The sequence below is a fragment of the Schistocerca piceifrons genome, chromosome 8 (genome assembly GCF_021461385.2).
Source record: "Schistocerca piceifrons isolate TAMUIC-IGC-003096 chromosome 8, iqSchPice1.1, whole genome shotgun sequence".
Taxonomy (NCBI): domain Eukaryota; kingdom Metazoa; phylum Arthropoda; class Insecta; order Orthoptera; family Acrididae; genus Schistocerca; species Schistocerca piceifrons.
The window spans coordinates 261,809,663-261,823,370 of NC_060145.1; the positions used below are offsets into that span (position 1 = coordinate 261,809,663).

At 46.8% G+C, this 13,708-nt stretch overlaps 1 protein-coding gene across 1 annotated transcript in view; it reads right to left on the bottom strand.

The window, feature by feature from the left end:
- Positions 1 to 12,912, bottom strand: part of LOC124712254 — a 149,319-nt gene extending 136,407 nt beyond the window's left edge. The window contains exon 1 of the mRNA XM_047242549.1: positions 12,663 to 12,912. Within this exon, the coding sequence (XP_047098505.1) occupies positions 12,663 to 12,912 (250 nt within the window). The remainder of the gene's footprint in view (positions 1 to 12,662) is intronic.
- Positions 12,913 to 13,708: the final 796 nt, after the last annotated feature.

The window sequence follows — 13,708 nt, forward strand, 5'->3', positions numbered from 1 at the left end:
AGTAACTGGCAAAACATATACTATCAAAGGGAGAGCCACCTGTGAAATGACACATCATATACCAGTTGTTATGTAACCACCGTTTGTCCATTTACATCAGCATATTACAGAGTGTGCTCTACAACATGACAATCATGACCTTGGTGCCTGTTTCACCACATGTGCCATCTGGTTCTTCCCCTAGACACCAGTTTGTCAGAACTTCCCAGGTGGGAACTAGCGCCACAACATGTCCTTGGTTCTCACCACCAACATGGCCTGAATTTACATTAATTCCTTCCACCTCTGCATTTCTTCACAGTAATTACTCTTTTCATTTTGTTTTAGTTTTTTCATTGCAGCTACATCAAAGACTTTCATTGTGTATTGCAAACACTCTTGATGCACTGCTTTGAAGAAGAATTAACAGAAGAAACTGTGGCCAATCTGCTTTCATCAAATGTGCACACAGCAAGAACTGTCTAGACATTGACTGTGCCATTATTGTTGACTTTCATATTTTTTGCCTCCAATAGTCCACACAAATATGTAAACTCTATAACAGAATGTATCAAGTCATATTATTGATTATTTGTTTCAAATAATCCATTTGTGTAATAAACAATTCATACTTACAGCATGCTCATCATAAATTTGGTGACTGATATCTGTTAGAGACTGGGGCAGGGCAGCCATCTCTTGCACTGAGTTCACCCTGTGGGACTCTGTTCCACAGCACCACTAACTTGCCATGTGCACCTACCAGCACCACATTCCTGCCAGGTGGGCAGTGGTCATATCCCCAGCATGGAATTCTACCCTCATAATCACAGTGGACACGAGTCAGGCCAGAGTTGCCCGGGCACAGACATTCTGCAGTGAAACACAGTCATAGCATGAGAAGGAGAAAGCCACTGATATCAGGGTCTTAACTGACTGATGGAGTGCTGCTGGCCATACGCCAAGATCGAAGGGCACTGACACATGTACTGCACACCCTATGGAGTGGCATCTGAAATCAGTGCACCCAACACATTACACAAATCCCAATAGTGTTGAGCAGTGATTCCACATAGAGAATGCTTGATAATCAAGTCCACACATTTATACATCCATTTTGCAAGTGTCTTCATGTCTCAAAATGTCCAAGGTCACAGACAACACCCCTAGTATCAACATACCTATTACAATTTGACTTCTTTACACAAATGGATATCCAAAAACAATATTAGTACTAAATTTGAATTACTTGAGAAGCCATGCCAGCCTGTGTATCATACAACATGTTACAGAAGGAGAAACAGCACACACTCTTGCCGTGAACCTCTTGTTAGTTCCAGTAAATGCTTCTACACCATCCGTTCACATACTAACACAATTTATCCATGACACATTGTTGTTAATAAAAATGGATTCACAAGAAAGAAAATATCTTCACCTTAATCCTCCCTTCCAGATACTTACAAAATAGAAAGTCCTCAAGAATTTAATTCTCATAACAGTAGTATACAAAAACAAGAAGTTAGGGAAGATTTCTGATATCAGTACCCTCACCAAGATGCATGGCGAATTTTGGGATACCACGAACACATTGTAGCAATTGATTTTTTATATCAATATGACATGCTATTGTTTCAACAGAGAGTAGTATTGACTTCAGAGTCTCACCAAATCTTTCTCCATACGTGATTTCACACATATTGATGGCTGCAGAAAGAGTATTTTCACACCAATAATATATGATGATTTTGATTTTGCAATTAAGTAGGATACCTCTGGGGATGCTCTTTGAGCTTTCATAGGAACTGATATCTGTTTTTGAAGAATCTAATATTTCCTTTTAGTTGTTGCTCATAGCACTTAAAAACATTTTATGGGTTTACTTACACTATCTGGGTATGTTGTGTCCACGTCTCTCTTTAGTTTTATAGGCTTCAAGCTAGTGTTGGCTAAAATCTCTCAACAAAGAACACATTTTGGTCATTCCTCCTTCCAAAAAAAAATGCTGGTAAAGCCTAATGTCAGATAATTGACTGATATTTTATGCACTTAACCGTGGTTTTGTGTTTAGAACTGATGTTGCTGATAGGAACAGAGGAAGATGCAAAAGAAGAATGCACGCTGATTAAACTCAGTTTTTTTTCCTTATTAGTGTTGCATACTTTTGAAGGAGAACAGATGTTTGGTGAATCACTTCTGTGGGATCTCTTGTTATAACTGCTAAGCAGCCACTTATCCACAGTCACAATAGCTGTGATTAACAATTTATTCTAGTAACCATTGTTCAGAGGAAGCCGTGGCCACATTTTCGATCTACTCATCTACTCATCTAATCTTTAGCATTCTTCTGTAGCATCACGTTTCAAAAGCTTCTATTCTCTTCTTGTCCAAACTACTTATTGTCCATGTTACACTTCCATACATGGCTACACTCCATACAAATACTTTCAGAAATGACTTCCTGACACTTAAACCTATGCTCAATGTTAAAAAATTTCTCTTCTTCAGAAATGTTTTTCTTGCCATTGCCAGTCTACATTTTATATCCTCTCTACTTTGACCATCATCAGTTATTTTGCTCCCCAAATAGCAAAACTCATTTACTGCTTTAAGTGTCTCATTTCCTAATCTAATTCCCTCAGCATCACTCAAATTAACTCAAATACATTTCATTATCCTCGTTTTGCTTTTGCTTTTGCTGATGTTCATCTTATATCCCCCTTTCAAGACACTGTCCATTGCATTCAACTGCTCTTCCAGGTCCTTTGGCATCTCTGACAGAATTACAATGTCATCGGCAAACCTCAAAGTTTTTATTTCTTCTCCATAGATTTTAATTCCTACTTCAAATTTTTCTTTTGTTTCCTTTACTGCTTGCTCAATACACAGATTGAATAACATCAGGGATAAGCTACAACCCTGTCTCATTCCCTTCCCAACCACTGCTTCCCTTTCATGCCCCTCGACTCTTATAAAACTGCCATCTGGTTTCTGCACAAATTGCAAATAGCCTTTTGCTCCCTGTATTTTACCCCTGACACCTTCAGAATTTGAAAGAGAGCATTCCAGTCAACATTGTCAAAAGCTTTCTCTAAGTCTACAAATGCTAGAAACGTAGGTTTGCCTTTCCTTAATCTATATTCTAAGATAAGTCTTAGGGTCAGTATTGTCTCATGTGTTCCAACATTTCTATGGAATCCAAACTGAGCTTCCCCAAGGCCAGCTTCTACCAGCTTTTCCATTCATCTGTAAAGAATTTGTGTTAGTATTTTACAGCCATGACTTACGAAAATTACCGAACTATTAGTTTAATATCTGTCAACACCTGCTTTCTTTGGGATTGGAATTACTACATTCTTCTGGAAGTCTGAGGGTATTTCGCCTGTCTCACACATCTTGCTCACCAGATGGTAGAGTTTTGTCAGGGCTGGCTCGCCCAAGGCTATCAGTAGTTCTAATAGAATGTTGTCTACTCCCAGGGCCTTATTTTGACTTAGGTCTTTCAGTGCTCTGTCAAACTCTTCGCGCAGCATCATATCTCCCATTTCATCTTCATCTATATCCTCTTCCATTTCCATAATATTGTCCTCAAGAACATCACCCTTGTATAGACCCTCTGTATACTCCTTCCACCTTTCTGCTTTCCCTTCTTTGCTTAGAACTGGGTTTCTATCTGAGCTCTTGATATTCATGCAAGTGGTTCTCTTTTCTCCAAATGTCTCTTTAATTTTCCTGTAGGCTGTATCTATCTTACCTCTAGTGATATATACCTCTACATCCTTACATTTGTCCTCTAGCCATCCCTGCATAGCCATTTTGCACTTCCTGTCGATCTCATTTTTGAGATGTTTGTATACCTTTTTGTCTGCTTCATTTACTGCATTTTTACATCTCCTCCTTTTTTATCAATTAAATTCAATATATCTTCTGTTACCCAAGGATTTCTACTAGCCCTTGTCTTTTTACCTACTTGATCCTCTGCTGCCTTCACTATTTCATCTCTCAAAGCTACCCATTCTTCTTCTACTGTATTTCTTGCCCTCATTCTTGTCAATCGTTCCCTAATGCTCTCTCTGAAACTCTCTACAATCTCTGGTTCTGTCAGTTTATCCATGTCCCATGCCCTTAAATTCCCACCTTTTTGCAGTTTCTTCGGTTTTAATCTGCAGTTTATGACCAATAGATTGTGGTCAGAGTCCACATCTGCCCCTGGAAATGTCTTACAATTTAAAACCTGGTTCCTAAATCTCTGTCTTACCATTATATAATCTATCTGAAACCTTCCAGTATCTCCAGGCCTCTTCCATGTATACAACTTTCTTTCACAATTCTTGAACCATGCTGTTTGTAGTAGCTTACCCGCACTCCTATTTTTCTATTCATTATTAAACCTACTCCTACATTCAATCTCTTCATCAGCTGCTGAGATAGTTGGCGTATAAACCTGCACTACTGTGGTAGGCATGGGCTTTGTATCTATCTTGGTGATAATAATGCGTTCACTATGCTGTTTGTAGTAGCTTACCCACATTTCTATTTTTTATTCATTATTAAACCTAGACTGGCAATGGCAAGGAAAGCGTTTCTGAAGAAGAAAAATTTGTTAACATCGAGTATAGATTTAAGTGTCAGGAAGTCGTTTCTGAAAGTATTTGTATGGGGCGTAGCCATGTATGGAAGTGAAACATGGACGATAACTAGTTGGGACAAGAATAGAATAGAAGCTTTCAAAATGTGGTGCTACAGAAGAATGCTGAAGATCAGATGGGTTAATCATATAACTAATGAGGAGGTATTGAATAGGATTGGGGAGAAGAGAAGTTTGTGGCACAACTTGACTAGAAGAAGGGATCGGTTGGTAGGACATGTTCTGAGGCATCAAGGGATCACCAATTTAGTATTGGAGGGCAGCATGGAGGGTAAAAATTGTAGAGGGAGACCAAGAGATTAATACACTAAACAGATTCAGAAGGATGTAGGTTGCAGTAGGTACTGGGAGATGAAGGAGCTTGCACAGGATAGAGTAGCATGGAGAGCTGCATCAAACCAGTCTCAGGACTGAAGACCACAACAACAACATTAAACCTACTCCTGCATTACCCCTATTTGATTTTGTATTTATAATCCTATATTCGCTTGACCAGAAGTCTTGTTCCTCCTGCCACCGAACTTCACTAATTCCCACTATATCCAACTTTAACCCATCCATTTCCCTTTTTAAATTTTCTAACCTACCTGCTTGATTAAGGGATCTGACACTCCACGCCCCGATCTGTAGAATGCCAGTTTTCTTTCTCCTGATAACAACGTCCTCGTGTGTAGTCCTCACCCAGAGATCCAAACGGGAGACTATTTTACCTCCAGAATATTTTACCCAAGAGGACGCCATCATCATCTAACCATACAGTAAAGCTGCATGACCTCAGGAAAAATTACGGCTGTAGTTTCCCCTTGCTTTCAGCCATTCACAGTATCAGCACAGCAAGGCTGTTTTGGTTAGTGTTACAAGGCCAGATCAGTCAATCATCCAGACTGTTACCCCTGCAACTACTGAAATGGCTGCCGCCCCTCTTCAGGAACCACACGTTTGTCTGACCTCTCAACAGATACCCTTCCATTGTGGTTACACCTACAGTACAGCTACCTGTATCGCTGAGACACACAAGCCTCCCCAGCAATGGCAAGGTCCATGGTTCATGGGGGTGGGCTCTCATGAAATAAGGCAGCAAATTAATGATGAGGAAGCATTATAACTTGGTTCATGGGCTTGAGAGTCTGATGCTGGTAATATTTGTTCACCCACCATATTTTTCTTATATAATGTGAAATATAAATATTTCAAAGAAAACCAGTGCCCTCTATTACTTTCTGTGCCCCAACCCCCCTTTCACAGGATGGTGGGGGGGGGGGGGGGGGGGGCCACAACATCAAACTTCAAGAATGGCCGGCTTACATAATGACAATGCTAAATTAAAAGGTAAGTTGCAATTACTTTCAGCCAATTCAAGTATATATCAGAAAGGTACATGCTATATGGGAATAAAACTATTCAATAACTTGCAAAATGATGTAAAATGTATACTAAATACTAATGGTCTTGAAAGATTTGTTAGGGAGTATCTACAGTACCACTGTTTATATTCACTAAGTGAATACCCGAACTACAATAAATGTATACATCTGTAACTTTTGTAGTACGAGGGCTATTCAGAAAGTAGGGAAGTTTTGGCATTAAAAAAACTAAGTACAAGAAATTATTTTATTATATGAGGTCTATGCCAAAAGTTTTTAGCAGAATGTGTGAAAAAAAATTTATTTGCAAAAAAAGTTTACAACTTTTGAAAATACTCTCCATTAGCATGTATACATTTTTCCATTCTCTGAAACCACTTAGAAAATGTGTCATTCCAAGCTTCTTTTGTGATGTCACTTAGTGCACTCTCATACGCTGCAATGGCCTCTTCATCTGATGAAAACGGCTGCCCTCGAATTTTTTCCTTAGTCTTAGGGAACAGAAAGAAGTCACAGGGGGCCAGGTCAGGTGAATAGAGGGGATAGGGTAACACTCACACTTTTTCCTTCTCCATAAAGTCCATCGTTCTGGCAGCCCTGTGTGCAGATGCATTGTTGTGATGGACTTTGGATGCTGTGACTTCCATGTGGCAATGACTTTTGGAAGACAATTGTTCACGTACCATTCAACATTGGCTGTACGACGTGTGTCCAATCTCACAGAGGTGAGATGCCCGATCTTTGTGAAAAAAGTTGCCACCATCTTTTTTCCAGAGCTCCGACTTCGTCGAACTTTTGTGGGTGGTTCCTCCTCTGGAAAGCACTACATAGGAGACTGTCCCTTCATTTCAGTGTCATAATGGTAGACCCACGTTTCATCACCTGTGACGATATTGGGGGTGTCTTGGGACTTCCCTCCATTGAATTTTTCGAGCATGAAATGACACGAGTCCATTCTCGCCTCCTTTTGGCTTTCTGTCAGGGAATGTGGCACCCGACGGGCACATCTCTTAGTAAGGCCTAAGTGACTATGAACGATGGTCTGTGCGGCTGTTGATCCAATATTTAGCGTCCCTTCAATGTCGCAAAATGTAAGATGTGGATCTTCTTTGATCATTTTCCTCACAGCATCAATGTTTTCAGGAGTCACAGCTGTTGCTGGCCGACCGGGACGAGGTTCATCTTTAATTGACTGCTGACCCATCGAAAACTCGCGACACCAATTTCCAACTGTGGCCGTAGAAGGGGAAGCTTCACCAAAAACAAGCAGCAAAGATGAATGGCATTCTTCGGCACTTAAACACTTTTTATAACCGTAGAAAATCATGGAGCAAAAGTCGCGGTGCAACAGCTCCATCCTGCACCGTCTCTGACTCAGCACTGCCTGTGCTTTCTTGCCGCGCTGTGGGGGGATCACCGCCAGCCAGGGGCTGCGCGCGCACGTCCCAAAGTCGAAAAACATCGCTCTTTCGAATGAAAACAACCCCATTGTCCTCCACCTTAAGGTTTACGGGCTGCTAAAAACTTTCGGCATAGCCCTCGTATACATCTGAAAGAGCAACTGACATACTACTTTTCCAAATACTCACCAAACACATTGAGGCACTTATCATAGTGGTGGACAAGCTTTGAAAGACCTTCGTTGTTAAATTCTGCTGCCTGAGACTTCACCCAGCGAGTCACGCCCTTCTGGAGTTCCATATCGTCATCAAAGCACTGAGTTGCAAGCCAGTTCTTCATCTTGGGAAACAAGTGGAAGTCGCTTGGTGCCAGATCAGGGTTGTAGGGTGGATTAGGGAAAATTTCCCATTTGAATGAATTAAGGAGTTCTTTAGTGTGGTTTGCTGCGTGAGGTTGGGCATTGTTGTGCAAAAACAAAATTTTGGACATCAGCTTTCCTCAGTGTATGTTTCTAACTGCTCTTCTAAGGCTGTGCAAAAGTTTGACAGTACTGGGCAGAATTAATGGTTGCTCCACGTTCAAAAATAAACAATAAGAAGCACACCTTGCATATCCCAAAACACTGTCTCTGGTGACACCTTGATGGATGCTGCAGACAGTCTGCCCTGCCCTCCCCCAGAGGTCCCTCCAGACGTCTCACAACCCGTGCCCTCGTTCCGACCGCCTCAGCATCGTCCGGGACATTTCCGCCCCTATGCACCAATTTCGGGGGGGAAGGATCTAGTACCTTCCGCCGCGGAAGTCGAACACGCACGAGAACAGATGGACGTGGTCAGCCCATAGAGGGCTCCACCTCCACGGCGGCTATTCCGCGCAGTGGCTCTCGCGCAGTGAGGGCGCCCCCGCTACGCCACGTGCAGACAGCTGCCAATAGTCACTCCCTCCGGTTTCGTATATAGGGACCCCCTCTGCCCTAGTCCAGTCAGTCTGGTACTCGCTCTGGATTTCGTTTCTATCTCGGCGGTACTGCGTTCTGGTCGTTGCTCGTTGATGACATTTGCCTGGCTCTGGTTCTGAGTGAATTTACTGTTAGTGTTTGGTGTTGCGGTTTCCACAAGCCTCCTTGTTTACCTCTTCCTTGTTGTGTCGGTCATAGTCAGTCGTGGTCGGTTGTTGTCAGTTGTTGTTGGTCTGTCGCCCGACTCGTCCTATGTTTACCTGGTGGTGCGTGCTCCAACGCTGGCAGCTTCCCCACCTGGCGACTCCAATCCCGCAGTTGGTTTTGGTTCCTACATTGGTGACGAAGTAAACGGAACATAGGAGTATGGAAGAGAAATTGCTCACTCTCTTAGAGCAACAGCAACAACTCATGCGACAGCAGCAGCAGCAGCAGCAGCAGTTGGAGGTCTTACAGACGTCACTGTGGTTGCTCTTGGACAGGGTCAATAAGCGGGATTCCCTCCCACCTCTTCTTCCAGGTGCCCCACTTTCAAACGCGTTCCAACGTCCGCCGTCGTTCCCACCGTTCAACGACGCAAAAGAGGATTGGGAAACGTACCTTCATCGTCTGAAGCAACATTTCACGGCCTTTCAGGTGTCGGATTACTCTCTGCAGCGGTCGTTATTCTTGTCTTGGGCCTCACCGGACACGTTTTTCTTGCTCCGCAAGTTGGCACTGTTGGCAGACCCCGTGGCTCTCTCCTTTCACAAGATCTGTGTGTTGCTAACTAACTATTATTCCCAGCCATACCACGTGGTTACGTCTCGCTTGGAATGCCATCAAAACCACAAGCAGCTGGATCAGTCGTACCGTTCCTGGGTGACGGATTTGCAAGGCCTCAGCCGCAAATGCAACTTCACGTGCACCAATCAGCAGTGCAAGGTGTCATATGCAGATTCGTTAATTCAGGATGTGGTCGTTCAACTGGCGCCCGATCCAGAGCTCCGCACTGTGGCGTTAAAGTTGGACAACCCCTCGTTGGAAGACATTCTGCGTATTGCCCATTCCTTCGAAATTGCTCAGACCGCGAACGAATGTCTCATGGCGCGGCCCCGGGTGGCAGCAGCCGAGTCCACTTCCCGATCCACTCCTTCCAGCCGTCGACGGGGCGCAGTCTCCAGAAAGCACCGCCGTCGAAATTCCTTGCTGTCTGACGTCTCTATGGCGTCCGAACTGCCGGTCGCCCCTCGACGTCGGCCGCGTGGCCCCCTCCCGTCGTGCCCCCAGTGCTTCTCGGCCCACACTCGAGCTGATTGTCCCCATCGCCGAAAGACCTGTTCGCTCTGTGAGAAAGAAGGCCACCTTCGATCAGTCTGTCGTAACCGCTCGACCCGCCCCCGTCCCGCCCCTGCAGGCCAACAGGAAGCCGTCCATGCTTTACACGCAGTCGCCCCTCGGACCGACACATTGGCTCAAAAGTTATTCCTCACCCTACGCATCTTTAACGAGGACGTCCGTTTCCTGGTCGATACGGGGGCCACAGTTTCTTCGGTCAATCTGATGACGTATGCACGTCTCGGGTCTCCAGAATTGTCCCCACCCTCTTGGAGGTTGGTCGCCTACGTCGACGGTTCCATCCCTCTCCGTGGGCAGTTTTCTGTTATGGCCATCTACAAAAACGTTCCCCGGCCCCTTACCCTATTTGTGGTGGACCACCCGTCGGCTTCGGACATTTTTGGACTAAATGCGTTTACACGGTTTGGCTTTTCCATTCAAGACGACGTGCAGTTCGTTTCAACTACGGTTCCATTTCAGGACCTAGACGATCTGTGCACGTCCTTTTCCTCCCTGTTTTCGGCAGACCTGGGCTGCGCTTCCGATTTCCAGGCACACATCACTTTATTGCCAAACGCACGGCCTCGCTTTTGTCAGGCTCGGCCTATTCCAGTAGCTTTGCGTGCGGACGTCAAGCAGGAACTCGATCGGCTCCAGGCTGCGGGGGTTATCGAGCTAGTACAATCGAGTGCCTGGGCAACGCCCTTAGTGGTCATCAAGAAACCCAATGGATCGCTTCGTCTTTGTGGGGATTTTGGGGCTACGGTCAACGCTCAGTCTTTGGTCGAAACTTATCCCATTCCTTGACAGGAAGAACTTCTCGCTAAACTAGCAGTTGGCGAGTACTTTTCTAAGATTGATCTGGCAGAAGCCTATCACCAGTTGCCGTTGGATGAGGAATCGCAGGCCATCGTCGTCATCAACACGCCTTTTGGTCTCTATAAATACAAGCGTCTTCCGTTTGGCATTTCCTCTGCCCCTGCGATTTTCCAGCGGTATCTCGAGCAACTTACGCAACCAATACCGGCTTGTGTCAATTACCTCGATGATATCTTAGTCACGGGGCGCACGCGCCAGGAACATCTGGGCAACCTCAGTACCTTATTTCACGCCCTGCAGGCTGCGGGTTTACGTTGTCGGCTGGAGAAGTGCAGTTTCTTTCAACCGGAAGTGGAGTACTTAGGACATTGGCTCAGTAAAGATGGCCTTCGCCCTTCAGACCGCAATGTCGCAGCCATCGATGCCCTTCCACGTCCACAAAACTTATCCAAACTCCAGATATTTTTGGGGAAAGTCAATTATTACTTAAAGTTCTTACCCCAAGCTGCCCACGTCGCACATCCCCTAAATTGCCTGCATCGCAAAGGGGTACCTTACATGTGGACTTCTGCCTGCGATCAGGCTTTCACCCGCCTGAAGACGATGCTGAAATCTGCCCCTTGCCTTACGCCTTTCTCTCCGGATCATCCCTTGGTGGTGGCGGCCGATGCCTCAGCGTACGGGATTGGGGCAGTCCTGGGACACAGGAATGAGGATGGGTTGGAACAATCTGTGGCATATGCATTCAAGATGCTAACCCCTGCACAAAGGAATTACTCTCAGATCGAAAAGGAGGCTCTTGCCATTATTTTTGCAGTTCAGAAATTTCATATTTACTTGTTTGGGGCGCAGTTCACCCTCCTCACGGATCACAAGCCCTTAGTGTCGCTTTTCGGGCCCCATTCGCACCTCCCAGAATGGATGGCTCAGCGTCTTCAGCACTGGGCGTTGTTCTTGCGTAATTACACATACACCATCTGCTATAAGCCCACCAGTCAACACACTAATGCAGATGCCTTGTCACGTCTCCCAGCAGGACCCGATCCGGAGTTCAACCAGCAGGAAGTCCTGTGCTTCCACATCGACTCTGCCCGCCGAGAGACTCTCGATGGATTTCCTCTGACAGCTACGCAAATCGCCGCTTCCACGCGCAGGGACCCCATTCTGCGGCAAGTCCTCCACTATGTGACCCATGGTTGGCCTCCCTACCTTACCCGACGTTTGAAAACTGACTTCAGCCCGTGGCGTCACGTCTCGCACAGACTTTCGGTGATGGAGGACGTCCTCCTGTTGTCCCCGGACTCGGACGCCCATTGGGTGGTCATCCCTCCAGACTTACGCTATCGCGTCCTGCACTTATTACACCACGGACACTGGGGGATGTCTCGCATGAAGGCGTTGGCTCGGTGACATGTCTATTGGCCAGGGATCGATGGAGACATTGAGCACCTTGTCGGTGGTTGCACAGTGTGTGCGCGTCATCAGGCTAGTCCTCCACAATCTTTCGCGCCCTGGCCAACACCCAGCCAACCCTGGGACAGGATCCATCTCGATTTTGCAGGCCCCTTCTTAGGCTCCATGTGGCTCCTCATCATTGATGCCTATTCCAAATACCCATATGTGGTCCGCATGGCGTCCACCACCACTGACGCCACCCTCACTGCCTTGGCCCAGGTGTTGGCCATTGAAGGCCTTCCTCAGACGTTGGTCACAGATAACGGGCCCCAATTCACGGCGTCCTCGTTCCAGAGCTTCTGCTCTGTTAACGGTATCAAACACATTTGCTGTCCCCCCTTCCATCCTTCATCCAATGGCGCAGCGGAACGCCTGGTCCGCATTTTCAAACAGCAGCTGATGAAATCATTGAAGCCATCGGCCACCACCTCGGCCCTCACCTTGTTTCTCAGCACCTACCGCACTACGCCGGTGGCCGGTCATAGTCCTGCCGAACACCTTCACGGCCGACAACCTTGGACCCTCCTCCACCTGCTGACACCATCCCCTTCTGGGCCTCGCTCTCGCCCCTCCCGGCGCTACACCCCTGGCATGGGCGTGTGGGCCCACTCCTATGGCAGCACACCTGCATGGATGCCCGCTACGGTGACGGCGGCTCATGGGCGGCGAGTGACGACCATACAGACACACAGAGGGCTCGAGCGTCGTCACCATAACCAACTCCGCCCTTGGGCCCCTGCCTTGATTCCTCCTCCACCGCCTTCCCTGCTTCCTGGTGCGGACACGTCCCTCGAGGTGGAGCCCTTCCCTTCAACCTCCATCTCCTCGCCGGCTCTGCAGACACCCCTTCCACCTCGCCAGGGTATAGAGACGCCCTCTGACCCCCTGCCCTCTGGTGACACCTTGATGGACGCCTCAGACAGTCTGCCCTCCCCTCCCCCAGTGGTCCCTCCGGACGTCTCACAACCCATGCTCTCGTTCCGCCCACCTCGGCATCGTCCGGGGCATTTCCAGTATGCACCAATTTCGGTGGGAGGGATGTAGTACCTTCCGCCACGGAAGTCGAACACGCACCAGAACAAATGGACGTGGTCAGCCCATAGAGGGCTCCGCCTACGCGGTGGCTATTCCGCGCAGCGGCTCTCGCGCAGTGAGGGCGCCATCGCTACGCCATGTGCAGACAGCGGCCAATAGCCACTCCCTCCAGTTTCGTATATAGGTACCCACTCTGCCCTAGACCAGTCAGTCTGTTACTCACTCTGGATTTCGTTTCTATCTCGGTGGTTCTCCGTTCTGGTCATTGCTCGTTGTTGACATTTGCCTGGCTCTGGTTCTGAGTGAATTTACTGTTGGTGTTTGGTGTTGTGATTTCCACAAGCCTCCTGTTTATCTCCTCCTTGTTGTGTCGGTCATAGTCAGTCGTGGTCGGTTGTTGTCAGTTGTTGTTGGTCTGTCACCCGACTCGTCCTGTGTTTACCCGGTGGTGCGTGCTCCACCGCCGGCGGCTTCCCACCTGGCGGCTCCGATCCGCAGCCCAAGGCGTTCCCGTAGTTGGTTTTGGTTACTAAAAACTTCCTTGCTGACAAGGTTTGCAAACATTTTCTTGGTTGTTTGGGGGACCTTGTGTGCCCCTAATCCATGGACTGCAATTTTGTCTTTCAATTGACGTGTTTCACCCGAGTATCATCACCGGTTATGACTTGATCCAGTAATGAATCACCAGAAATGTTAATGTTGCCTCCATTTGCTGTTCTTTATGGTGCTCTG